Genomic DNA, 25912 nt, shown 5'->3' on the forward strand with positions numbered 1-25912 from the left:
GTCCAGGAGTGTTTTGCAATTGCTTTTCTGGTTTTGCATCTTCAAACTATTTCTTTCTTATGCAAAGCTGTCTCTCAATAATTAGTTTGAAAGAAATATTGTACTGAAATAATGATAAATATTGTAACTAGCAAGGCTATTTGTATATGACTCAGATCTTACAATTAGGCTAGCCTGCTAATGACTAATGAGAATTTTTCTCAAGTTTTGATTTCTCATCACTTATGCCAGATTAGAAAGGAAAGGTGGCGATAAATCAATGGGTTAAGATGGTAAAAACAACTCTACACAAAGCAAAAGGCATTTTATTTTCCATCCCTCTTTCAGGAAGAATTAACACAAAATAAAGATTTCAAGATGGAAATACTTCTCTAACTCAGAGAGTGAACCATCTATGTATTTCTTTTAAAATCTAGTGTTTTCTGTTGCTCTTAGCTAGGAAGTGCTTGGAAATGTCAGAGCAAGTGCCTGTGAGCTTGTACCTCTTAATGTTGGCTAAAGATTTTTACCAGGAGGACTTGTGTTTTTATTAGGCTGGAGAGGTTGTGGCAGGAAGAACTGAAAGAAACTGGACCTGATGACGCTTCTCTCCGGAGGGTTGTGTGGGTTTTCTGCCGCACCAGACTCATCATTTCCATAGTGTGTCTGATGATCACGCAGCTCGCAGGTTTTAGCGGACCAGTAAGTAATATCCATCCTTTTTTTAGCAACCCCAGAGGGCTCCATTTCATGCCCAAATGTGTAATATTAAAATTTCATGCAAAGTCACTTAAATGTTTTGAGTAGTTAGAAATTCTGGTGGGGCAAAATTCCAGAGTCGGTAATCCAAGATAGATTTCCTACAGCTGCTGGATCAGTTGCTGAATACTGAGGCCACATTTTTGGGGAAGGGAGGAGAAGTTTAGGTATCTTGGAAGAAATGTATGCTTGGTTTTTCTCTTTGGTTTTGAGCTTAGTTTAAAGTTCTTCAACTACTTTGTTGTCTCTTTTGCATAAAATTCTTACGTGGAGATCTTTTGTGTTTTCTTTTTGATTTTTGTAAATTTATTTTGTAATAAAATTCAGTACGGTAAAACACTTAGATTATTGGCATTAATAGCACAGTCTTCAAGAAGTGGAACCAAACAATTTTATTAGCGCGCTAATTAAAACTAAAGTAAGCAGGTCTTGAGAAATCTGTGGATAGTATTTACCGATCTTCCAGAGAATGGTCAGAGAGGTTCCAAGTAGGAGTGTTAGTACATTATTGCCTCTAGGAACTGCTGCTGTTTGTTGCTGTGGGTCATAATGAAGATACAACATATGGGACTTGACATTCACGCCATTTTTGTCACCTGTTTGTTGCACGTACTGTGCAGATTTGCAGTTGAAATTTTGACTAAATTTATTCTCTGCGCATTTCCCTTGAGGAGTAGGACCAATATTACTGCTTGTAGTACACGTTTCAGTGTGCTGGTAAGCTGAAGGTTCATTTCTTGGGTAAGTACACTTGGGTGCACTGTTAGGTGAAATGTCTTTTTAAAATGATGTCCTGCTTATAAATTTCTTATAAAAAATGTTCTGCTTTTTAAACCTTTTTTTAAAGTTTGCTTTATTTCATGTAATATGAATAACAATAAATGTTTTTGTGGTCCTGTTTTCACAGTAATAATTTATAGTAGTTTGTGTTGTTTATAAAACATCTGAACATACTTTGTTAATTAACAATAAATCATGATTAAGTTTTTAACAGCACTAGCTTTCCCCAAGAAGAGCTTCTGTCATTGTTTCACTACAGGGCTTTAGTAGCTGCTTTTGTGTTAAGCAGGGAACTTGCAGCAGGGTTGCCCCTAATTTCCTTAGAGTGATTTCCTCAATCTGTCACAACCAAACTACTAAATGGTGGGGGAGAAGGAGTCAAAAAACAAACTTGACTAGGTTGGGAGCTGAGGTTGCTGTTGATGCTTGATTTGGATGATTTGAAATTATCTATAGACACTTGCCTATTTACAGGCATATTTTCCTCTCTCTAAAGAACCATGTGTTTTTGGTTCCATTATTTGGCATGAAAAATGAGTCTGTACCACCCCTCCTCGTTTTCCGAACCGGCATGCCTCGTGGCTGTGCCTGCGCTGTCTCCTCTGACGTGTCAGTGCTTTCCTGCGGTGCTATACCCTTCCACTCACCTGAAGGTGAAAAGGGAGTTCAGGAAAAGCACTTGATTTGACTTTGTGCATTGGCAAAAGCAATCAAAATTGAGTTAAACACTATGTTAAACTTGGTTAAAATTTCGAGTAGAATTTTTATGAGCTTGGAGCGCCAGCCTGCAGCTGTGGCTTTGCGAATGAGCACTGTGATGGTTATAGCTGTGAGGGAGCTGTTGCAGACATCCTGTCTCTGTGTTTTGATATCAGACAGCTCCTTCAAGGATCTTCTGCCTTTTATTTTGATAAATGCTGCATCTGGCCCAGTGACTCAACCTGTAGCCTGGTGAATACAGCCACCTGTGTCAGACTGTCTTGTAATAACCATCAGAATGCACTACTAGAGTGAGATAATATTTATCTTCAGTGAGAGACTTGCCAGTTAACCAACTACCAAAACTTCCCTATTTGAGTTGAGAAGCAACCAAGTTATTTGATTCACTGAAGACAATCAGTTTAACTCTGGGTCTGAACAATGTACCTGTTTGCAACTGTTCAGAGCTAGTCTTCCAGTTTGGGAGATGGGGAACCTTGCCATCTCAGTGGAGCACAGCTTGACAGTTTGGTCAGTTTTTGGAGGGGGGTGGTCAGCTGCTGGAGGTAAGTTTCCCACTTTCCCAGCTGGCTCCAGTTGCAGCCCGCCCCGTGCACTGGCTGCGGTGGGGCCGCCCGCGCTGCAGTGGGACCAGTGACAGAAGCTGTTCTTTAGAATTTCCAGGATGGCTGTTTTCTGCATCAGGATGAGGCAGTCCTGCTGGGCAGAGCCGCCGCCAAGAGCAAAGGTAAGGTAATGTTTATTCCATGGGAATGCTTAAGACAGCCGAGCAGCTAGTACCAACTACTACGGTGATAGCCGCACAAATTCTTTTTCCCCTTTAGTCTGAAATCGATTTGTACTGTAATTTGCTTGTTTTGTAAAGAACTTTGTGCTGGATTTTTTTTTCATTAAATTAGTTTGAATTCAAACAGAATGTTCTCAGATGTAAATGTTAACTTTGTGCGACTTCTTTCCCTCTCCCTTTTCAAAATTCTTTAATTTTGTTGTTTCATCTCTTTCTTGTGGAGGAGAAAAAAAATAAAAAAGCTATAATGTAAGCTGGTCTCTATTTCATCACTGGAGAATGATGATGCTATAAAATAATGCTGAAAAAAAATGCACTAAAAAGTTTTGAGAGGAATGAGACCCCAGGAAACATCTGCTATCTTTATACATCCTCTCTTGGAGACTTTCAGCAATGCTGTGGTGTGTGAGAAAGTGCTTGCAGTCTGCGACCATGTTGAGTTACAGCTCATGAGGAAAAAGGGGGATTTTCACCCCACTGCTCAGTGACTCAGTTGCATATGTTGGATTGAATAATGGAAAAAGAAGTCAGTATTCTTCTTAGTAACTGCAAACCAACTGTATGCAGTTGTGGTCCCAAACAGTGGATGTAAAACTAAATCCAAGTAAAGATAAAGCTGGAATGCAGTAGATCTGTGAATGTGAGCCCCTCACATTTGTTCAGGGATCAGTGCGCAAATTCTCAGTGGCCACTCTAGAACCTCATGGACATCTGGCTTTAATTCACACCTGGGAAAATGAAAGATCAAATTATTTACAGCATGTTTCCTTGGTTCTGACATGCAGATTTACTTTCCTCAGAACAGACGAGTTTTATCTCCATTTTTTTTTCTGTTGTTTGGTGCTGGGCTATAGCTATTGATACCTTTGCTGAAATAGCGGGTTTGGTTTTTTTCCTCTCTCTTCATACTGTAGAGAACTCTTATTTGCAAAGCCTGGTTTAGCCAAGAGGACTTCAACGGACTGTGAAAGGCTTCTAGAATATTTTCTTTGGTCTCAGATTTTTTTTTTTCTGTTTTCGTTGTGGGCAAAGGTAATTCTCCACTTATGATATGCTAATACAAGCACCAGCATCTTAAAGTATCATTTATTAAAAAGCTCCCTAAGAAATCTCCTTTCATTATCTGTGAAGCCTTACTGTAGCATACTTTTAAACCAGATTTCAGAATCTGTGCAGCCTTGGAAGCCCCGCACTGGCATCTGCAAGTTTGACTTCCTTTTGGACTTCATAAACATATATTTATTCTGATTTTGTATCTTTAATTTTTTTGTGTGTGTAGTTTCAATTCCAGTTTGTTTTTGAGGTTAAGACTGATTGTTAGATACTAGCCTTTTATAATTATCCTGTATGTGCAGATTGTATTTTTATACAATGCTTTACCTTTTGTACGGTGTTTGTGAGATGTTACCATTTGAAGATGGCACTTTGTTTCAAATAAAAGCTTGTTGTTCCTCAGTCAATAGTACTTACATTGTTGGTGATTTTGACTTATATGATGCTATATTGTGTTGTTGGACCACAAAGAGCTGGAAGTGGGAATCAGTGGCTTGGGGGCTACCATCTTTCTGCAGGTGATGTTTGAAATGTTGATTCCTGAGGTAAAATGTTTATGGTTTTGGAGGGAGATGGGGTGGGGAGGGAGTGAATGGTTAATGTTTTTTTCCTTTTTCTTTTTCCCTGTTCCCCAATGATTTATGGTATTGCGTACCTTGTGCTTTCTGCTTGTTTTTTTCTTTACTATTAAACTGCTGATGTTTATTTCCAGGAATGTTTTGCAAATGTCCTTCTCACTCTTCCCCACTACAACTGTAGGTACATTGTTCCTTTTTATCAAATAAGCACGTTTGAAGCAAACCAAAGATAAAATAAAAAAGGTCTTAATATCATATAAAGGAATGTCTCTTAATGTGCTCAGATGTATAAGTAGCAACTATATTTTACAACTCTTCTATATGATAATGCATTGCTTTCAGCTAGCTGACAGATTTATGTTAAGTTAGAAGACATGGAAGATTAGAAGTCTTCTGCAAGAAATGTGGTTCCAAATTAAACTTTCTTTACTTACTAAATTTGCCCCAGTGCCTGGCTCTCAGCAGGGCTTTGTGTTACAGTACGCCTTTTATTGACATCTTTTACTTCTAGAAAGAAGCCGCTTTCTATTTCAAATGGCTCTTTTAAAAGCAAAGTAGCCTACTTATTTCTAACTTAACATAAAGTTGTTGCATGGTCCTCTGCGATGATGGGTGTTCATGCAAGTTTGCATTTCTTCCTGTAGGCCTTCGTTGTGAAACATCTCTTGGAATATACACAGCAGAGTGAGTCCAACCTGCAGTACAGCTTGTTTTTAGTTTTTGGCATCTTTATGACGGAAATTGTGCGATCCTGGTCCCTTGCACTAACTTGGGCTTTAAATTACCGCACGGGGGTTAGACTGCGTGGAGCTATCTTGACTATGGCATTTAAAAAAATTCTCAAGCTGAAGAATATCAAGGAGAAGTCTCTTGGAGAGGTAAGCCACAGTGTCTCTTGGAAACAGCTGGATGAAAAGGAATATGCAGTTCATTCCTTTGAGGATGAGTTGTGTCCTAAATCTAAATAATCTATGGTATGTGTGTTTTTTCAGCTCATAAATGTATGCTCCAATGATGGTCAAAGGATGTTTGAAGCTGCAGCAGTTGGCAGTTTGTTGGCTGGGGGCCCTATTGTGGCCATCTTGGGAATGGTTTATAATGTGATCATCCTGGGTCCAACAGGCTTCTTGGGCTCTGCTGTCTTCATCCTGTTCTACCCAGCAATGGTGAGTTGAAGAAACTTCAGTAATCCTTTGAATGCTTCATTTTTCTTAGTTTAGACATGTATAGTCCTGAACAGGTGTTGAAAAGTGCTAGATTAAGCCTATTTATGATGCTGCATGATACTGAAGTTGTTCCCAAAGATGGCATAAAAAGCAGAAATCTGGAAATCTGAAATTCAAAAGTGCTAAAGTGAATTAGAAGATGGAACTGGGAAAGTGAATAGCTTGGGCTTTGAGATAAATATGCATAGCTAAGTTACACTGAAATGAGCAGAGCTCGAGCATTTGCGGTTGACTCTGGGGAGACAGAAGACCTTCAGGTTGTGCAAAGCCGCTGCTCAGTGCTACGTGTTTCAGACAAGAACTAACCACTCCTGAGTTCTACAAAAGATGCTGAAGAGCACCCATTAGTGAGAGAAGTGCCCTTGGTTTAGATACTGCTGCCTCTACTCTGCTGAACTGTAAAGTAGGCTGGCCTGAGCCAAAATCTTCTTGCCTCGAAAGTGTGTTGTGAGGCTGCTGAATATTTGTTAATGTTTTTCAGAGTCTTCAGTTTAAAAGAGCAGAGAGGTGGAATACTTTGAAGTCCACTTCAGTCTAATTTATCTGCAGAACAGAAAGGATGAATATATTGGGAATTATTTCCCGCCTCTTCAGCTCCCCAGCAAAAAAGTAATGATAAGGGGTAGAATTTGATTATATTCAGTTGTTTTCAGCAGCCTTCTTGTGTTGAAGGGGAATTGACAAGAGGTGGCAAAGAGCAGGAAACTTACTAATGTAGTGTGTTCCTTTCGGATTTCAGGAAAGTGTGAATAAAAATAGCTAGGAACATATGAACAACTGGTTCTTTTCAGATTAGTTTAGTAAAGATGTTAATATTGTTTTCACACTCTCCTAGCACTGGCATATTATAAAACTTGACCTGGCTGTGCAAACTCTAGCTCTTTTTTATGCCTAATAAAAGTTCAGGTTAAATGGTTGATTAAAGGGAGTTCTAATGTCCATTTGATTATGAGGATTAATTTAGTTTGTCTTGAGGCTCTTGTGTTTGTATTTTTTGTACTTCAGAAACTTTAAAGAACTAGTACTATGACTATTCAATATTAATGGTAAAAGCCCATTGCTTTGTTTTCACCATTTTCATGTAGACTTCCTGTCATGAGTTTAGTGTTCAGTGCAGATGATGCGGGAGAATGAAGAGCACTTTTATCCTGCTGTTTATGTCAAAATGACTGCCTTTCGGCCCATAATTGAGATCCTGTTTCAGAATCAGAATTTGCTTTTCCTGGTAGTGAGGAGGACTTTGTAGTTGCCATTTCAGAGTTGCTGCTAATGTTTTGTGGTGATGCTTCATTTCAGATGTTCGTATCGCGCCTCACGGCTTATTTCAGAAGAAAATGTGTAGCAACAACAGATGAGCGCGTGCAGAAGATGAATGAAGTTCTTAATTACATTAAGTTCATTAAAATGTATGCCTGGGTTAAAGCATTTTCTCAGAATGTTCAAAGTGAGTTGGTACAACTTCTGTTCCCCTTTTGTACAAATGCTCCATTGCTTAGTATTCTGGTGAATCTTTCTAGCTTAGCACCAGGGCTGTTGATGCAAACGCAGTGTAATAGCACAGCCATCCCTCACGCTCCCTGTTTCTCTCATGCCTGATGGGTTGGAAGAACAGTCCTGTTTCTGAAGTTTCACTTTCTAGCATAATAGTGTTTGAAACTTTGCTCTAATTTTTAAATTTTGGTCTACTTATAAGTCATTTAAGTGTGTGGTCTGCGCCTATTTTTGATAAAAGTAAAAAGATTTCTATTTTTATGGAGATTTACAGACAATTATATTTGCCTCTGTTACTGTGATTCTTTCAGGGAAGTATGTAATGTGATAAATGCTAAAGCACAAAGTTAGGCCTCTTTTGGTGTTTCTAGTGTTGTGGATAGTGTCTGCTGTGTATGTAATCCTCTGAATCCTACTTCAAACGTGGTGCCCCTATTTATATTTCTAGAAATTCGGGAGGAAGAACGTAAAATCTTAGAGCGTGCAGGCTACTTCCAGAGCATCACTGTGGGTGTGGCTCCCATAGTTGTAGTTATTGCCAGTGTGGTGACGTTTTCTGTCCATATGATCCTTGGCTACGATCTTACAGCAGCTCAGGTAACTGGTTAGCTTGTCGATGTTGAAAATATTCTTTACAAGATTACTACGGTTGCTTTTCTGTTAAGCTGCAATAAAGATACATGCAATCTCTTTAGCATGTTCTTTGTTCCTCACCTGGCCCACAAAATTGAACATCTAATGGATGTGACAACAGCAGATATATTGTTGCATTTTGTGGGAAAAAAAAAAAAAAAAAGCCAAGTGCTGTTGGAAGCCCTGGCCTTCCCCAGAACAGGTTTTGAGCTGAATATGAACCAGCCTTCGTGGCTGCTATTTCAATTGGACACTGGAATTTCTGCATAAGGTGTTTGGATGCAAACAGCACAGAACTGTGTCTCACTGAGTTAAGATGAGATTTGAACACAGGCTTTCAAAAGTCAGGCTGAAGCAGAATTTTGCTGTCTGCCATTTTCAGTGGACTTGCAAACACTGATGACATTTTGAAACATATTTGTCTTGGTTAGAAAGCACTGGGGAAAGTGTCATAGGGATCTGCTGCTTTTTGCTGCTCCAGAATGTGTTCAGTCTTGAAATGGCTGTTCTTAAATTGTGTTTTCTTTTCCATGGCTTTGAATTGCTGCTGTGTGCCTTTAGATGGTTGGAATTGCTGGTTGGGTATGTTGCATCCAAATATGATTCTCTTCCTTGTCTTGTTTTTAGGCATTCACAGTGGTTACTGTCTTTAATTCAATGACTTTTGCTCTAAAAGTAACACCTTTCTCAGTGAAGTCTCTATCTGAGGCATCTGTGTCTGTTGACAGATTTAAGGTAAGCAGTTCTTTGGCCTTGTGCTTTTATCTGTCAGCGTGGAGCGTTGTATGTGTATAAAGGACACTAAGGAGACAGTTTACAGCCAATTCTGTTTTAATGTCTGAGCAGTTCTTTTTCTTTGCACTTAAAACTCCAGATATAATTATCCTGCGTAAGGGGTACAAATCCAGTCCAGGAATATTAAATGTTTAAGGTAATGACTGTGCCAAGCAAGATATTCTCATTTAATGATTGCAGGGGTTTGAGGTTGACCCCTGCTGGAAATGGGATACTGGGCTAGATGGGATAGTGGCTCACAGAATAATAATTCTTAGTCTCTTCTAACACTATCCTTTAAAAAAAATAAAGGCACAACATGCCTGTGACTAAATTTTGTATTTAATTTTTTTGTAGGAGTCATCCTAAACCAGTCTTAAGTCCAGTTACACTGATAGGAGTTTTGGGGGAAGTTTTAGAAGACAGGGAGAGGTGAAAGTGTTTATATATTAAGACTGTAAACAGAATAGTTTGTTTAGGGAATGTAACACAAAGTGGGGATGCTGTCATGTCACAAAAATGTAACTGGCTTTCTGGTTGTGTAAATGAGTATGAGCTTTCTTACGGATGTATGATTCAGGTGTAGCAAGCACAAGATTAAGACTGGAACTTGACACTTCTGTAATTGCAAAGACTTTTTAGTTCAAAATATAGGATGTGTAAGTGGAAATGATTGTATTTTATTTTGTAATTGTGTGAAAACTTTTCCTAATCTGTTGATTATGAAAATTGATGGATGTGGTGGAGAACATGATACGATGGGCTTAATGGTTTTTTATTTTCATGCAATCTTAGGTCGTCCAAATCTGATTACTATTTGCCAGTAACAGATATACCCCTTTTGCAGGGGGCTGCAGGCAGTCATTACAACTCCTGTAATGAGCCGGTGTGCAGAGCAAGTCACTTGCTTTCCCTCCTGGTGACCTCTGCTCTCCAACCCCTGTATTTTGCTTGTGTGTTTTGTGCCTGGAAATCAGAATTGCAAACAGTGTTAGAAAAATAAGCCCTCATGCAACATCCAGAATATTGCAGTTCAGTGAAGCCCTTACTGTATCCAAGTGCTTCCACCACATCCAGGAATGCCCAGGCCACTTAGCAGGCCTGGAGTTAGTTTACACTAATGAGCTACCTTTTGCTCTTCAGCTTCCTCCCACTGTATAGCCTGATGTGTTTTGCTGCGTGAGTGTGCCGTAGGCTTGTCTCCCAGTCTTGACCAGGTGTCTCATCTTTACACCTCTCTCACAACTCCTATCAGAGTTTATTTCTAATGGAAGAGGTTCATATGATAAAGAAAAAACCAGCCAATCCTCAAACCGCGATAGAGGTGAAAAATGCTACTTTGGCTTGGGACTTCTCCCACGCCAGCGTCCAGAGCTCACCAAAGTTGACCCCCAAAGTGAAAAAAGACAAGAAAGTCGCAAAGAGCAAGAAGGAGAAAATGAAGCTGCAAAGTGAGGGACAGCAAGCTGTGCTGGCAGAGCAGAAGGGCCATCTTCTAGTGGACAATGATGACCATCCTAGTCCTGAAGAGGAGAACAAAATCATCCACCTGGTTAACCTTCGGCTTCAGAGGGCTCTCTACAACATTGACTTGGAGATAGAAAAGGTGAGAGAAAGAGAAATTGATCTGGTCTCTCAAAACACCTGTGGAACAGAGTCTGTGTATTTTGCACAAAATGGAGCATGTTGCTATTTGTACACTTCTGTAATATCCATGGCAACTGCAGTAGCTAGGGTGCTGTACCTGATCTTGATGTGAACAGCAGTGCTCCTTTTTTTTTTTGCAAGCAAACCCTGCAAACAGCATCTGAAGCACTGTAGGATGTATAGCTGTCACACTGTTGCATTTAAGTCAGGATTTTGCTGTTTGTAGCACCCAAAATAGTGCATGACCACTGAACTTAAAGAATCAGTAAGGCAAAAGATACCAGTGTATCAGTAGAGGGTTTATTCCTGTAACCGTTTAATAATTTTGTGGACTTTCACCCATACTCTGGATGAGCTTCTGCTGAGACAGGCCTTGGTGTTTTGAGCTGAGTTCACTATTCCTTGAGAGCTCCAAATCAGAGTAAGCTGATGTTAAACCTGTGAAAGTTTTTCATCTGTGTTATTTATTCAGCTTTAGCCTATAATGGGACAGTGATCACTGTCTGTTTTTTTTCTTAAGTTAAAATATTGGCTTTTTTATGTGACATAGTGTCTTACTGTCCCCTCTGAAATATGGTAGCTTGTTCAAATTCTGAATAGGATGGTGGAATGTAAATAATAAATATCTTTTTTTTTTTTTTCTTCCCCCTGCCTAGGGAAAACTTGTTGGAATCTGTGGTAGTGTGGGGAGCGGAAAAACTTCACTTATTTCAGCTATTTTAGGACAGGTGAGAAATTCTGTTTTGGTTTCCATGCTCTTCTCTTTCCTATATCCTATTTCACTTATTTTGGAAAAGTTCATTGCCGTTATACCCTATAGAGGAAAGGCCGTTCTAAACACAGATTAATTTTCAGATTTTTGTCTTCTGATCCAGATGACCCTGCTGGAAGGCAGCATTGCAGTAAGTGGAACATTTGCTTATGTGGCCCAGCAGGCCTGGATTCTCAACGCGACACTTAGAGACAACATTCTGTTTGGAAAGGAATATGATGAAGAAAGGTTTGTCAGAACCGCTTGCTGATTTTTCTAACAGCTCAGTAATTCTTGACCCAAGGTGGAAAAATTTCATGTTGCCTCTCTCTCCTTTAGGGTCTGCCTTTAGGACTCAAATGAGTCTCCTTTGAGAGCCTCCCACCCTTATGTGTGGTCACCGTGGCTGGTGGCTCTCAGGGCTTCTGTCATCACTCTTTTGCAGTGGTGGCTGTAGCTCATGTTCGAGTACTGTGTGACCTCTGCTTGTAGCAGCTGCTGTGTCTTTTGCCCTTGCTGTCCTGGCCTTGTGCCTTCTAAACAACTGCTACTTGTAATGTGCTGGCACTTCATTCAGCCCTTTCCCAGTGTGCACCTTCTCTTGGGTCTGTGCTGGTTATCTCTGGAAAGAATTTGCCTCTTTACCTGCATAGTATTTCAGAAGTAGGTAATGAAGTGCTGTCCTCAGTTTCTTGGGAATCCAAGACAGATCATCTGCTTTAGACTGCTGGAATGTCTGATATTTATGTAAAAAGTGAGATAATGCTGTGTTACCTAGACGCTTTGAGAGAAGAAGAAGAAAAAAAACTTACTGCTGATCTAACTCATATTCTTTAGATATAATACTGTGTTGAATGGTTGCTGTCTGAGACCTGATCTAGCCATCCTTCCAAATGGAGACCTGACAGAGGTACAGATTTTATTTGTAATAAAGATAGAGGAAATCCGGATTTTGGCTTGGCATACCAGTGTGGGGTGAGGGGGACATCAGTCTGTTATTCATACAAGTCGAGCTGCCAAATGACTTATTGCACCTTACTGAGCTTATCAATATAGTCCTGGACTACTGATACTGAATTGTGTTGAGTTTTGGATTTGGAAGTTGATAGTTGGGAATTTTTTCATTGTATTGTAAATTTAGTTGCCTTTACAGGCCCTATTTGAATTTTATTTAAAATAGCTATGAAAATTATGGCCGTATTAATACAATAAGAGTAAAATAAGCAAAAAGCTACTGTCATATGTGAAGCATATTAGCCTTGATTTGGTCATATAATACATTTCACAGAGAAGTGGACACTTATGTCTATAAAATACATGTAGTATTGAATGGGCTGTTCCGTTTCAGGCACCTCACAAACTCAGTGGGTTTTTCTGTGTTGCGGTGTTGTAGAACCAAACTAACAGCTGTTATTGCATCTGTGCAGATTGGTGAACGAGGGGCTAACCTGAGCGGAGGCCAGCGTCAGAGAATCAGTCTGGCTCGAGCACTGTACAGTGACAGGAGCATTTATATCCTTGATGATCCCCTCAGTGCCTTAGATGCTCATGTGGGAAATCACATTTTTAACAGTGCAATAAGGAAGCACCTGAAGTCAAAGACTGTCCTCTTCATCACGCATCAACTTCAGGTACTACATTGCTCTTTCTTTGAGTTTTCTGAGGTGGTGTGTTAGCTTTCCTATTGAATGTTTCTGTGCTGTGACCCATTACAGCACAATCCTATTTCTCTAGGATGCATCGTTTAGGTTTACAACCTAGGTTTGCAACTGTGCACAGAACACAGTCTGATCCTTTGGCTGATAGTGGTGCGTATTTGGCTGATGGGAACTGGCAACATTTAGCTAAAGAAATTTTACCAGAAACACAAATATCTTATTCAGAAACATTTTTTTTTCCATGAGTTTTGTTTATCACATCAGAAATGTTTAGTTTTCATATCAATGATGTATTCTGCAATTTTTTGTCCTTTCTATGCATAGAAATATTACTAATTGATATATCAGGATTTGCAGGGTTTCAATATCCTGAATTCTGTCTTGCATAACGGATTGTCTGTGATAGAACACACAATTTTTGTGCGTGTAAAGTGAGACTAATCACATTAGTCAGCACAGGCCCTTCAAAAACGATCAGGTGTCTGGTACCTGGGAGGTTTGTTACTTCACTCCTCTCCCCATTGCCAAATGTTTCTAAGTTACCGAAAAAGCTCGTGTAGGCTTGTGCCTGATAATTGGGCAGAATGATAAAAGCTTGTTCTCACTGCCATTTTCTACAGTATCTTGTTGATTGTGATGAGGTGGTTTTCATGAAAGAAGGCTGCATTACTGAGCGAGGAAGTCACGAAGAACTGATGAATTTAAATGGTGACTATGCAACCATTTTTAATAACCTGCAGCTGGGAGAAACACCACATATTGAGGTACTTGTTTTTCCATTTTAAAGCACTTTGACTCTTCTAATGAGATTAACCAAATGACGTAGTTCAAAGATGACTGGAAAATGGCTTCATGTCTTGATCTGACCATAGATTTCCTTTTGAAGTTCTAACTTGTATTTGTACTTAAGGGTTCTATTATAAAGATATTAATTCTGCTAGCAAGCTGAAATGAACCTGAAATAAACCTGTCATTTCTTCTGGTGATGCTCAGAGCAGAAAACTTCTCCTCTCTTCTGTTGTACACCTCATTTTTTAACTTGCCTTCAAACTGTCTGATGGGGCCCAGCCTTTGTCCAACAAGTTCTTTCTAGATATTCCCCTCTTTTTTCACATAGCATGTGACTATTGAGGCACAGCAACAATGATACAACTTGTCCAAAAATTGTTTGTGACCGTAACTTGGAAATGTGACTCTGAAAATGCTTTGTTTCGTGGAGTTTGAGGGAAAAAAAATCCTGTTGCTTGGAACTGCTTCTGTTTTGAAGTAAATGCTCTAAATGAAAACTGGATTTGTGTTTTTGTCTTCTAGTCAATGGATCATCCTTTCATGTTTACAAAAAAAATGTAAATAATGAACTGTAAAATAATGAGAACCATTCACTAGGACATGTATTTAAAGCTTAAGCTATTTAATTTTCCTGCCTTCCCCTGCTTGTTTCTTAAAGATATTTTTTAGAGTTAGTAACTTTGCTACTTTGATTCTAGAATTTTCTCTGCTTGAAAGTTGCGTGTGTTTTTTCTTAATAAGAGACTAAAAAGCCCATCAGTTTATTTTTAAAAAGTGACAAGCTCTCTATTAATAAGTACAAACATAGAAAATAGAAGTTTCTGAAAAGGTGGCATTGTAATAAATGGAGTAGGATTTTTTTGGTAGGGTTTTCTCCTGGGAGATGAAAGAAGCAAAGGAATGTAAAGCATTACCCTGCATATCCTTTCTCAGGCATGAAGATTATAGTCTGGCCATTCTAAAATTAATGTAATGACAGTTAACATGAGATCTTCCAGCCTGCTTGCTTGGCTGACCTTCACTCTTTGTAAGCTCTGCCACACACGGAAGGAACGTTGGTTTGTATTCCCTGTGGGGCTGGAAGAAAGGGATGTGGAAGTTGGGCACTCTGTGGTTAGCCACGTGGAAGATCTGTCACTCTAAAGAGTTGCCATGGAAAGGATGAGAAGATGACTCAGAACATGGGGTATAGGGGAGTTCAATTAACAGATCTAGGCAGCTGCAGGACAGATAGTCATTTCCATTTGTGGGAAGTTTAGAATGGTAATTCTGAACTTTTGGCCAGTTGATTTCTGGAAGTCCAGGTTAACTGACTCCTTAGATACTGCTTGAGCTCTTTTTTTCTTTTTTTTTTTTTTTTAACATGACAGATTTTGGAAGAGAGAAACATTTCATATGAGGTTTCCTGAGAGGTATTCTATGGTGTGTGTGTGGACAGAAAAAAACCTCTTAATAAAAATGTAAATTGTTATTGCAAAGGCAAATTATATCTTTATGAATATATCAAAGAAAATTATTCCAGTTTGTTCAGTGACATTGTTTTCCTACAGATTAATATAAAGAAGAACACAAACAGTTCACTGAAAAGACCTCAGGATAAAAGTACCAAAGCAGGGTCTGTGAAGAAGGAGAAAGTTGTGAAGAAGGAAGAGGGTAACTATGTAATCAGATTTCTGGCTGTAATTGCCTTATACCCAATAAGTTCAAAACTTTGGCTTTCAAAGCATGTTGTGAATGTGCCTTCAAAGTTTCTTCTCCCACACCACCTCTCCCTCCCTGTCCCAAGAGGGCAGTGCATATAGCTACACACCTGTGGACTCCTGGGGAGACCACGCCATCTTTGTTTGAGGAATATGATGGTGTGACCCTACCTTTGGGTTCTCTCTATTTAATGTTAATTTTGAACTTTGGTGCAATTAAGAGAATCAATGATGGAGTTGATACCAGCCTAGTGAGTCTGTGCTGACCAAGCTTTCTCAGTCCTACCATGATGCAAATGATTATATTGGTAAAATGTGACTTTTTTGCAAATGTATCTGAACCATTGAACTTCCGGTTCAGTAATGGCCGAGCTTTTGAACCTATGCTGTAGAGTGTGAAAATTACTTTAGCCCCTCAGATGTTCTTAAACTTGCAGAAGTTCCATGGAACAACTTTTCTTTCCTCACTTTTTTCCCTTCTGTTTTCTTTCACAGGCCAGTTGGTGCAGCTGGAAGAGAAAGGCAAAGGCTCTGTCCCCTGGTCTGTCTATGGCATCTACATTCAGGCAGCTGGAGGCCCCTTTGCGTTTCTCATCATCATGGCACTCTTTGTGCTGAATGTGGGCAGCACAGCTTTTAGCAACTGGTGGCTGAGTTTCTGGATCAAGCAAGGCAGCGGAGTAAGATTAATAGCGTTTCTACTCTTTTATGAATAAGGGGTAGGGGGATTTCTCACTGACACTATTCCTAAACAGTCCTATGGAACAAAGTGGTACTTCATAATGTAAACAAGATATAAGGCTCCCTAAGAGGTAATCTTATCAGAGAGAAGTTATCTCCAAGAATGAGAGTTCCATTAAAAGAAAGATGTAACAGCTTGTGAAATCTTATGGGGCCCTTTTGTTCTTTCTTAGTTGGCCTAAGAAAAGGAAGGGAAAATATAAAGGGAGCCAACAAGCTGCAAGAGGGAGTTACTGATTTTAGTGACTGTGTTAACTTGCATGTGACCTTACACCTAACAGGGTAATTCTTTCTTGTCAAAGTTTATGGCTTCAAGTCAAATGACTAGTGGGAGTTTCTTTGAAGAATATGATGACCTGGGATGCTTTGGGATTCTTCCCGCTCTAGGGACTTTGATTGTGAGTCTTGTAGCTTTTAAAGATCCAAATTTAGCAGAATTAAAGAAAAACCCCTCAGAGAATGGATAATGAAGCACAGATGGCCAGCAAGGCTTAAATAAACAATGGGAACCTTAAATATACTGAAGGATTTAAAAAAAAAAAAAAAAGGAGAGAGAGAGAATTAGAATCTGTAACTGTTCCAGTACAGAATGTTATTGGGCTCCTGGCAGAAAATAACAACAGTATTTGATAAGACAGCTCGCAGCACATCCAAAGTGAATTGTCCTGTGGAATAGGAATGGTGTCATGCAGGTATCTGACACTGTTCAGAAGAGCACAAGAAATAGCAGGCATGAAATGGAAGGCTAGGAAGGAGCTGTTGCTACCACAGCATTTGCAGGAAGATGGTGAAAGAAAGTGCCTATTGCAATAGCATTGTCAAGGATATTCTAGGAAAAAGGCTGAGGAATACAAATGTGTGAGTCAAGTACCTGTGCTAGGGAAAGCTTTCTGAAATATTCATGGTTCATTAAAGTCGTACTGGAAAAGCATGGTTCTTTTCAGTTGATTGAATGGCTTAGGTTTGTGAGAGATAAATTATGCTGAATGATTTGGCATGATTGTTAAATGAAAACATAACTTACCTGAAATACAGCTCAAAGAGAGATTGTGCAGTGAATAGGAATATTAAAAGTATTTAGAGTTAATTATTTGAAAAATGAAAAAAAAAAAGTGCTTTAAGATTTGAGTTATTTCTGGTTAATATGGTTTAAGATGCATCCACATATTCTGGAAATTTTGCGCCTTCTGTGTTTGCAGTATTTGATCACTGGCACTGTTTAAAGTCAGAGTAGAGTCAGAAATGCCACAGGTCTGACCTTACTGGCAATTTTTATGTGAGAAGGCTGATTTAGTACTTGGTACAGTTTCACAAGAAAAAAAAATGCTGTGTAATCATTCCAAATAACCACCTGGCTAATGAATTAATGGAGGTGATTGGAATTAGTGTGTTTTTAATGGCAGTTTGAACACATCAAGTGTGATCTATGCATTGGTGCTGTATGAAGAATTGAAACAGTCATATTGTACTAAGGCAGTTTAGAAGAAACCTTGGGAATTAGGGCATTTTCCTGCTATCCTGTTACGTGAAGGCATTCTAGCCAGCACCTGCACATAAGAGATGTCTTCTCTAAGAGATGCCCAGTGAAATCAGTTATCAAATTGGTCTGCAGTGTTTCATGAGAGAGAAGCCTCCCACCACTTGAAAGCAATTGGGGTTGCTCTGGGTTGAGCGCTGTGAGCATGAGACAGAGACACCTTTTCAGGAAGCACCGGTCCCTTAGGAAAGGAATGCCTGTGATTTGAGAGCCATCCTGAAATTCTCCCAGTAACCTATAGATCTTTGAGTCTAATATATGACGTGCAAAAGGTGGAAAAAAAAAGAGTGTAGGTGCTGCTAAATTAGCTAACAGTGGAGAAAAGCATCTGAGCCTGTTTATGATTCTGCTCTTAAATACTGAACTTGTGCGCAGCTGCATTAAGCATGAAAGGGGCTATGTGTCTAAGTCGAGTGGTGTTTCCTCTGGGCTCTGCAGCAGCTCAGCGGACACAGTGTGAGACTCACTGAAACTCGGGTGAGAAGCCAGCGAAGTGCACACAGACCGAAAAACGGCCCAAACAGAACTTAGTACCTAGGCAGACCACTCTTCTCTGAGAGACTTCCAGATTTCAAAATTGGGATGTTTCTGTTTTTCTAAAATGGCAACAGATTTTTCACCATAATTTGAAATAAAAAGTAAAGAGCTTTCTTTAAAGAAACGTCAAAAATAATGAGGGGACAACAGTTAAATTCCACAATGTATAAAGAGTTACTTGCTTAATCCTTCTCTTAACCAACTATTCACTGAACCCTTCAATTTCTCGCAGAACACCACTGTGACGTTGGGAAATGACACTGTCTTGAGCAACAGTATGAAAGATAATCCTCACATGCATTACTATGCTGGCATCTATGCTCTGTCCATGGCAGTCATGTTGATCCTGAAGGCGGTTCGTGGCGTTGTCTTTGTGAAGGTGGGTGCCAGCACCATGTTTTGCTTTTCTTCTATTCCCTCTCTCTCCCCTTCTGCCAACTTCTCTGAATACAGAATTGTTGTTGCTAGTGTTTTTTGGGCCACCTCCCACAGACTTCTGAACCTAAGGAAGTTAGACTGTGGGTGGCAAGATTTCCATCAAGTCATCTCTTGGGGCTACATCATGTTTATTGTTAAACATCTGCTTGAATTAGTAGCTTCCTTCTACTGGTTGGAAGCCCAGAATGCAAGAAAAAAAAAATCTATACTTACAGTTTGAGAGTGAATATCAGTGAAATGTCTTGTTTTCTGATGTGAAGGCAAACATGACAGGCAGACACCTTCTGGTAATACTGTAATGTTTGCTATGTTACAGGGAACTCTCAGAGCGTCCTCAAGGCTCCACGATGAACTCTTCCGACGGATTCTGCGTAGCCCCATGAAATTCTTCGACACTACACCAACAGGACGGATTCTTAACAGATTTTCCAAAGACATGGATGAAGGTATGTCTTTCACGACATATCAGGGCATATCAGGGTTACCCTTGTAGGAAGAAGCTGATATCCGAAGTCAGACTGTTCTCTTAAAGAAAATATGTTTTCATGCCCATAGGCTGCACATAGACACTTGGCAGTTAATGCGGAGGGGAGCTTGGAGTATCAGGGTGAAGCCGATGCACAGTAAAGCTGGTAATTAGATCAGAGTGGCATCAATGCTTTTCTTGCAAATGGACATCATTAGGAAGATCACTGGCCCTTCAAAAGATAAAAGCACACCTAATGAAAATGTTCACATTTAAATAAGCCATAAGGAACTGTTGTCCTTGTGAATAATGCTATACTGTTGGGCTGAATTACTTTATTTAGGTTGTTTTAGTCTTCTGTTCTCAAGATGCTCCCTTCCATCTTTTCTAGTTGATGTTCGCTTGCCATTTCAAGCTGAGATGTTCATCCAGAATGTCATCCTTGTGTTCTTCTGTGTGGGGGTGATTTCTGGAGTTTTTCCCTGGTTCCTGGTGGCAGTGGGGCCCCTCGTTGTCCTGTTCACCATTCTGCATGTTGTGTCTAGGTAAGTGTACCTGACTGCTTTAATTAACAGTAGAGATGCTGTGACCTGTTAGGGACATGTGGTTCTTCAGGTATACACACAACAGTATAATCATTGCAGGCGACGGTTGTTCATGTTGCTTAAAACTGTTTCTTTTCTTCCAGAGTTTTTATCCGAGAGCTGAAGCGTCTGGACAACATCACACAATCTCCGTTTCTGTCACACATTACATCTAGCATACAGGGTCTCTCCACAATCCATGCCTATCACAAAGGACAAGAATTCCTGCACAGGTCAGTCCAGATAGCTGGCAAAGAGCAGTGGTGCAAAGCAGTGCCAGAGAGGTTTGCTAACAGAGAAATGTGTTAGCAGGGGGTGTAGTTGATAGCACACATTGACTCTAATGGTGAAAGTTGTTTTGGGGGAAAAATAGAAAAGAGAAAGAGAAAACTTCCCAAAGGCCAACCCAGAAGAGCAGGAGCAGGGTCTCATATGAGTGGTCTCCTCTGGGGATTCTCTCCTGTGCAGGAGGCAGGCAGCTCTTTAGCCATGATTTCCTCCGAGTATTACAGGCTTTTTCAGCAGGACCTGCTCATACTTCTTTTAGATTGTTTCTGCATTTAATGCTCTTAGAATTTGTGCAATGCCAGTTAGGCCTCAGTGTCAATATGATGAGTTTAAATCTCTTTGCACCTGTGTTATTGGATTGCATTTATCAAGTTTTTAAGTGACTACAACTATCTTGAGCATTGTGCTTCGTTTTCTCCACCGTAAACCTAAATCTGCAAAACAAGAAGTGAAAGAAACCGAGATGTTTCTCAGGCTGCTGGTGGTTGCTTCCCATGAGAATGTGCTGTAACAGTATCAGAGTTTTGAAGCTGCAAGGTCATCAGAACAACAGCTTGGGGAACAGAGAAAACTGCCACAGCAGCTTGAATGGAAAGTTACAGAGTTGCTATCGCCGTCCCTTGGCACAGCTGATGCTGGGGCACTGGGGCCCTTCAGGCACTTGTGCAACTGGCTCGTGTGACACTGTGTTGCAGCATCAGAAGAGCTGGTTTGCTGGCTTTGTGAATCTCTCAAGCCATCTCCCTCTAAACATTCTTTCTCAGCTTCACAGATTCAGGATTGTAAATGAAATGGTTACTAGTGTGTTTTAATTAGTGTTACCAGTCCAATCCTGTAACTTAACTTTTACCCCTTTGTGTAAAATATTACATATCCTATTCTTACTCCACTGCTGCTTTTATATGTGGAATAATTTCTAGGTATTCGTTGTCCTTGGGAAAATTTCGTATAGGTTGTTTGATGAAAGTGTCTGTAATGTCCCTAAACACTAATTCACCTCAGTAACTTGTACGCAGACACTTATTTTGGCAAGTCTGAAATAACTAGATACCCTACATTATTTGGGAATGTTTGTAAATATATCGATGGCTTGACATGAGACTTTATTTGCTGAAGAATTGCTAAAAACTAGTCTCCGCACTCTGAATTCTGATACCAGAGCAGGAATGAAAGCAGCTATTTGTAGAATTTCAGGCTGGTTGCAGTCTGCTACTGTCTCCTGTTTTTACGCAGGTATCAGGAGCTGCTGGATGACAATCAGGCACCATTTTACCTGTTCAGCTGCGCGATGCGCTGGCTGGCTGTACGCCTGGACATTATCAGCATCGCTCTCATTACAACCACTGGCCTTATGATTGTCTTAATGCATGGCCAGATTCCTCCTGCCTATGCTGGGTTAGCGATCTCATATGCTGTACAGGTGAGTTTGTTGTATGCTATAATATATAATGTGTGGATTTAATGTAAATAACAGTAATCAAGAGCCACCTCTCCCCTCACCCAGTGAAATTCTCCTATAATGAAAAAAGATAATGTTAGATCTCTTTGAAAAGGGGGTGAGAGGGGTGAAGGAAGCAAAGTGATTTATGGTCAAGAACTTTTTGCTAGCTTCGTCTGAGGAGCTAGTTACTTCAGGTTGTTGTTTTGGGGAGCTGCCTTCTAAATGCTGAATTAGGAAGCATGTGAAGCTCTCTGTAGAATGCCGCACAATTTTCCCAGATTCATGGTCCATTAGACATCTGCCAAGCTGAAGCCTTAGTGCATTGTGGTTGTATTGCCTGTGTTGTAAGTACACAGCACATAACATCCCTTACCTCAGCCCTGTGGGATTTTACACTCTGGGGCTCAGTGTGCCCATTTTGATCTGTTGTTTGGCTTTTCTGCCTCCTTGTGGTAATAAAGAGAAAATGCAAAATTTAACTTGATAATTTTCTAAGCCATTTCTTATGGGGAACTAGACTAAGCTGCTGTCTTTCCAAACGATTCATGAATTATTGTTATTTTAAACTGTTTCAGAAAGACTGCTTTCCATCAAGGCATCCAAGTTTTATTAAGTACTGATTAGATTAGTCTCTCTATACAATAATAAATTCCATCATAGCTCTCTAAACTTTTGTCCGTTTCTTCCCATTGCTCTAGTTAACAGGATTATTCCAGTTTACAGTCAGACTTGCTTCAGAAACAGAAGCTCGCTTCACCTCAGTGGAGAGAATTGATCACTACATCAAGGTATGACAACGATGCTTCTGACTGCATGTTGTAAAATTTCTTGTTGCTGTCGATGTTGTTGGCAAAAGGAAGTTGTCTGTGGTCTGCCTGCATACAGAAAGTGTTTCGGATCTTACACTACAGGTAAAAGTGTTTGCAACACTCTAGAGTGGATTTGTGACACCTGTGCTTTTGCAAATAGTACCTGATATCTCCCATTGTGAGGTTGTAGTATTTGCCACTTCCAGGCTTTCGGTGGCAAAATGATAGCTGTAGGCTGTTTGAACATCTATGATTATGGCTTACTTACTAAGCAACACTTTCCACAACTTTTCTTATCTTGGTCTCTAGATAACAATGTTATTATGGAACAGTATAAAACAAGTTTGACTCTAAAATTAAGGGTGGTCAAACAGTGAAACATCCTGCACGTTGTGCCTTACCAAGTCCTAGGTTTGATTTCTTTCCCTGTGGGAGCAGATACTGCTTTTGTCGGCACCAAGATCTGGAGTGCTGTTGTAAAGGAGCAGCGTTTCTGTCAAATCTTCAGAGTGTAATTAATCTGCCTTTAACTTGAGGTGCTGCAAGTGTCCACAACTGACAGAGTCCTTGCAGCATCACTCTATAGTCAGTTTAGGAAATGGCAGCTTCCAGAGGGCAATTCATCCAACCTATTCTAGACACTTATATTACAATGAGGAAGAACATGCTCCTGAAATGCTAGTTTCTTTATAGAGACTATAAAGGAGTTGATGGGCCTGATTCAGCAGGAAGTGCTTACTTTCTAGGTGTGCAAAGTTAATCTCCTGCTAGGATTTGTTGTTCACTCAGACTGCTGGTGCCAAACATGGGAAAGTGACCTTGGCTCTTTCTAACCTGAAGGTGTATGCTTGATTGCTTGATTTTCAGACTTTTTTTTTTTTGTTTCCCCCTGTTTCATCTGAACTGCTTAACCAGGAACCTATTAAAGGTCAGACCTGAGATACATGATTGTGGCTTGCCATAATGAGACACAGAAATTCTGCAGGTAGCGCTTCCAGAAGCCAGTCAGTCTTTGAAACTTCCACAAACTCATAAGAATTGCCCCAATAAATAATACAGTTAAGATAGATTTCAAAATGGGTTACATAAAAGCATTGTTGTTGAAGGCTGGCATTGTCATGGGAGCAGCAGGAGGGGAATAGCAGTGTGTTGAGTGTAACGCAGGAAACCAGTAAGAGATTGGGATATCCCTTCTGACTCACTGGGCCAGCATCCAGCCACACTGCTAATCGTAAACTGCCATTACACTGACATGGGCTGACTCTGCAGGGAAGAACTCCTGCTGAAAGCCACAGATGATATTTTTTTCTCTGGTGTTTTGTTTGCTGGAAAGTGGACTTTGTTTCTGTTTTAAAGACTCTTTCCTTGGAAGCTCCAGCTCGAATTAAGAATAAAGCTCCTCCTCTGGACTGGCCACAGGAAGGTGAAGTTGTTTTTGAAAATGCAGAGATGCGGTACCGAGAGAACCTCCCTCTAGTGCTGAAGAAAGTGTCCTTTACCATCAAACCAAAGGAAAAGATTGGCATTGTGGGACGGACGGGCTCAGGTGAGGAAAAATGCTTGGCAGCTAAATCACTGCCTTTACAGAATGGTAACAGAGCTGGGCAGTTATAGTAGGGTTTTTTTTTCTCTCTCTGAGTAACTGAAAGAATTGATTGAATTGATTCTTAACTACCCAGGAATGGTTCAGTACACTGCTATCAATGGATTCTGTTGTTGTGCATATGTGTGAACAGGATCTTCATAAGCAATAAGAAAAAAAAAAAAGGTTTAAATTCTTCTATTGTGCTAGTGTGCTTATGCTTAGCATCCAAAGCTGTTGATCTGCACAGAACACTATCTCCAGAATGCTTATGACACCTTGGTTGACTTTCTGAAAGTTGTTTATACAGATGCTGTCAGCTGCATGTGACTCTAATATGTCTTACAAAGCTATAATGTAAAGAATCAAAAAAAAAAAACTTAGAAGGTGAGATGGTTTAAACCAGGTGCAAATTGGAATTGCTAAATGAGCAATTAATATGGCTTAGAAGTCTAAATGCTGAACCCCTTTCCTATCTGGATTACTTACCAGCATTGTTTGCCATCGACTTTATGATATTTTTAAATCCTTCTAATGTTTCTTACCCCAGTGCTTTTAAAATGCAGTCTCATCTCTGCTGGCTACTATGACTAAAACCTATTTTTCTCTCTTGTTTTTAGGGAAATCTTCTCTTGGAATGGCACTCTTTCGTCTGGTTGAACTGTCTGGAGGGTGCATTAAAATTGATGGAGTGAAAATAAATGACATTGGTTTAGCAGATCTTCGCAGCAAACTCTCAATAATTCCTCAGGAACCTGTGCTGTTCAGTGGTACTGTGAGGTTAGTGAGATCATAAAATAACACAAAGGACAAAGACGGCTATCAGCTCATACTGAATTCAAATAGTTGCCTGGTGAGATGTGTTAGTTTGGGCATAGAATCTGGGTATTCAAGGGCTGTCTGCATCTCTTCTCCATTTTTGACACAAAAAAATAAAGCAGGTATATTGTTTAGTTGGCCCAAGGCAGAACTGGGTGTGATATTCCTCTAAGGAACCTTTGCCTTTCCTTTAAGCTTGCTTGATATTTTTGCATCTATGCTATTACATTTCTCTGTTGTTTGCCTGCTTTAATCCTACTGTACTGGGAGAGCTGATTTCCTTGACAAGGAAATTCTGTTGGGGAGGACTAGATATGAGCTATCCACATGGGCACACAGACGCTGCAGTTCCGTTATTCATTGCTGAAGCAGTTCAAATTCTGGTTATGCTTTCTTCTTTCCCCTCTAGGTCAAACTTAGATCCTTTCAATCAATATAGTGAGGAACAAATCTGGGATGCTTTGGAAAGGACTCACATGAAGGAGTGTGTAAGTATGATGGGTCCTGTGAGACGAGTTTATGTTTTGGCTTTCAAACATATATTTTCCATTGATAGCTGCTTTCAGGGACATTCAGATAAAGTTATTTGTGCTTTTTTTTTTTTTTCCTCTAACTGGCTATGCTTAATTTTCTAATAATGCAATTGTGAACTTTTTGGAGAAAGTACTGTATTTTGGATATTTACTTTAGTATCTAGTGCAGCAGGGTGTTGCTTTATCACAGGGACTCCTAAGGAGTGATGTTTTTCTGGATGTGTAGGTAGTCAGACACCTGCAACTATTTGTCTCATGCTGTGGAGATCCAGCAAACCCACGCAATGCTCTAAGTTTCTCCCCTCTGCTTTTCACACAGGTTGCCCAGCTGCACATGAAACTTGAATCAGAAGTGATGGAAAATGGGGAAAACTTTTCAGTCGGGGAGAGACAGTTACTGTGCATAGCTAGAGCTCTGCTGCGTCGCTGCAAGGTGAGTGTATGGATGGAAGAAGTAGCTGGTGATATCAGATGAACAGCACTGAGCAAAGCCTGTTTTCTGTGCTGAATTCATTCCATCAGAGGGATCACACCAACAGCACAGCTAAGAGAAGAGTGTAGGGTTTAGAAGAAGTAGGAAGGTGTTGGTAGCCATCTACCAGGTGCTGCAATGTCCTGCTGTCAGAAATGCATTGCTTGTTAGTGTTCATAATTGTGTGTCAGACAGGCCTAGTGATTTAGCTGTAGTGTTTGTCCTGATACAGATGACCATGGGAATCTTCTCTTCTACCTTTTGCAGGTGTAAGCCAAGCACTTTCCTTCTGCTTGGTGTTTCTCTAAAATGCAATTTCCAAGCAGAATTTGGGACCACT

General features: G+C 40.1%; 1 protein-coding gene across 2 annotated transcripts in view; it reads left to right on the plus strand.

Moving 5' to 3' along the window:
• Window positions 1-25912, plus strand: part of LOC104578238 (ATP-binding cassette sub-family C member 5) — a 44599-nt gene that overhangs the window by 13861 nt on the left and 4826 nt on the right. For both annotated transcript variants that reach the window (XM_088525476.1, XM_010225789.2), the window contains exons 4-27: window positions 534-681; window positions 5301-5534; window positions 5649-5822; window positions 7179-7326; window positions 7822-7970; window positions 8634-8741; window positions 10036-10386; window positions 11084-11155; window positions 11303-11427; window positions 12016-12088; window positions 12606-12809; window positions 13457-13600; window positions 15176-15278; window positions 15821-16005; window positions 18373-18519; window positions 18895-19024; window positions 19436-19589; window positions 19733-19861; window positions 21150-21336; window positions 22056-22145; window positions 23523-23712; window positions 24369-24528; window positions 24977-25055; window positions 25420-25533. In XM_088525476.1, the coding sequence (XP_088381602.1) occupies window positions 534-681; window positions 5301-5534; window positions 5649-5822; window positions 7179-7326; window positions 7822-7970; window positions 8634-8741; window positions 10036-10386; window positions 11084-11155; window positions 11303-11427; window positions 12016-12088; window positions 12606-12809; window positions 13457-13600; window positions 15176-15278; window positions 15821-16005; window positions 18373-18519; window positions 18895-19024; window positions 19436-19589; window positions 19733-19861; window positions 21150-21336; window positions 22056-22145; window positions 23523-23712; window positions 24369-24528; window positions 24977-25055; window positions 25420-25533 (3598 nt within the window). The remainder of the gene's footprint in view (window positions 1-533; window positions 682-5300; window positions 5535-5648; window positions 5823-7178; window positions 7327-7821; window positions 7971-8633; window positions 8742-10035; window positions 10387-11083; window positions 11156-11302; window positions 11428-12015; window positions 12089-12605; window positions 12810-13456; window positions 13601-15175; window positions 15279-15820; window positions 16006-18372; window positions 18520-18894; window positions 19025-19435; window positions 19590-19732; window positions 19862-21149; window positions 21337-22055; window positions 22146-23522; window positions 23713-24368; window positions 24529-24976; window positions 25056-25419; window positions 25534-25912) is intronic.

The sequence above is a fragment of the Tinamus guttatus genome, unplaced genomic scaffold (assembly GCF_059628265.1).
Source record: "Tinamus guttatus ecotype Peru unplaced genomic scaffold, ASM5962826v1 Tinamus_guttatus_pri_ptg000227l, whole genome shotgun sequence".
Lineage (NCBI taxonomy): Eukaryota > Metazoa > Chordata > Aves > Tinamiformes > Tinamidae > Tinamus > Tinamus guttatus.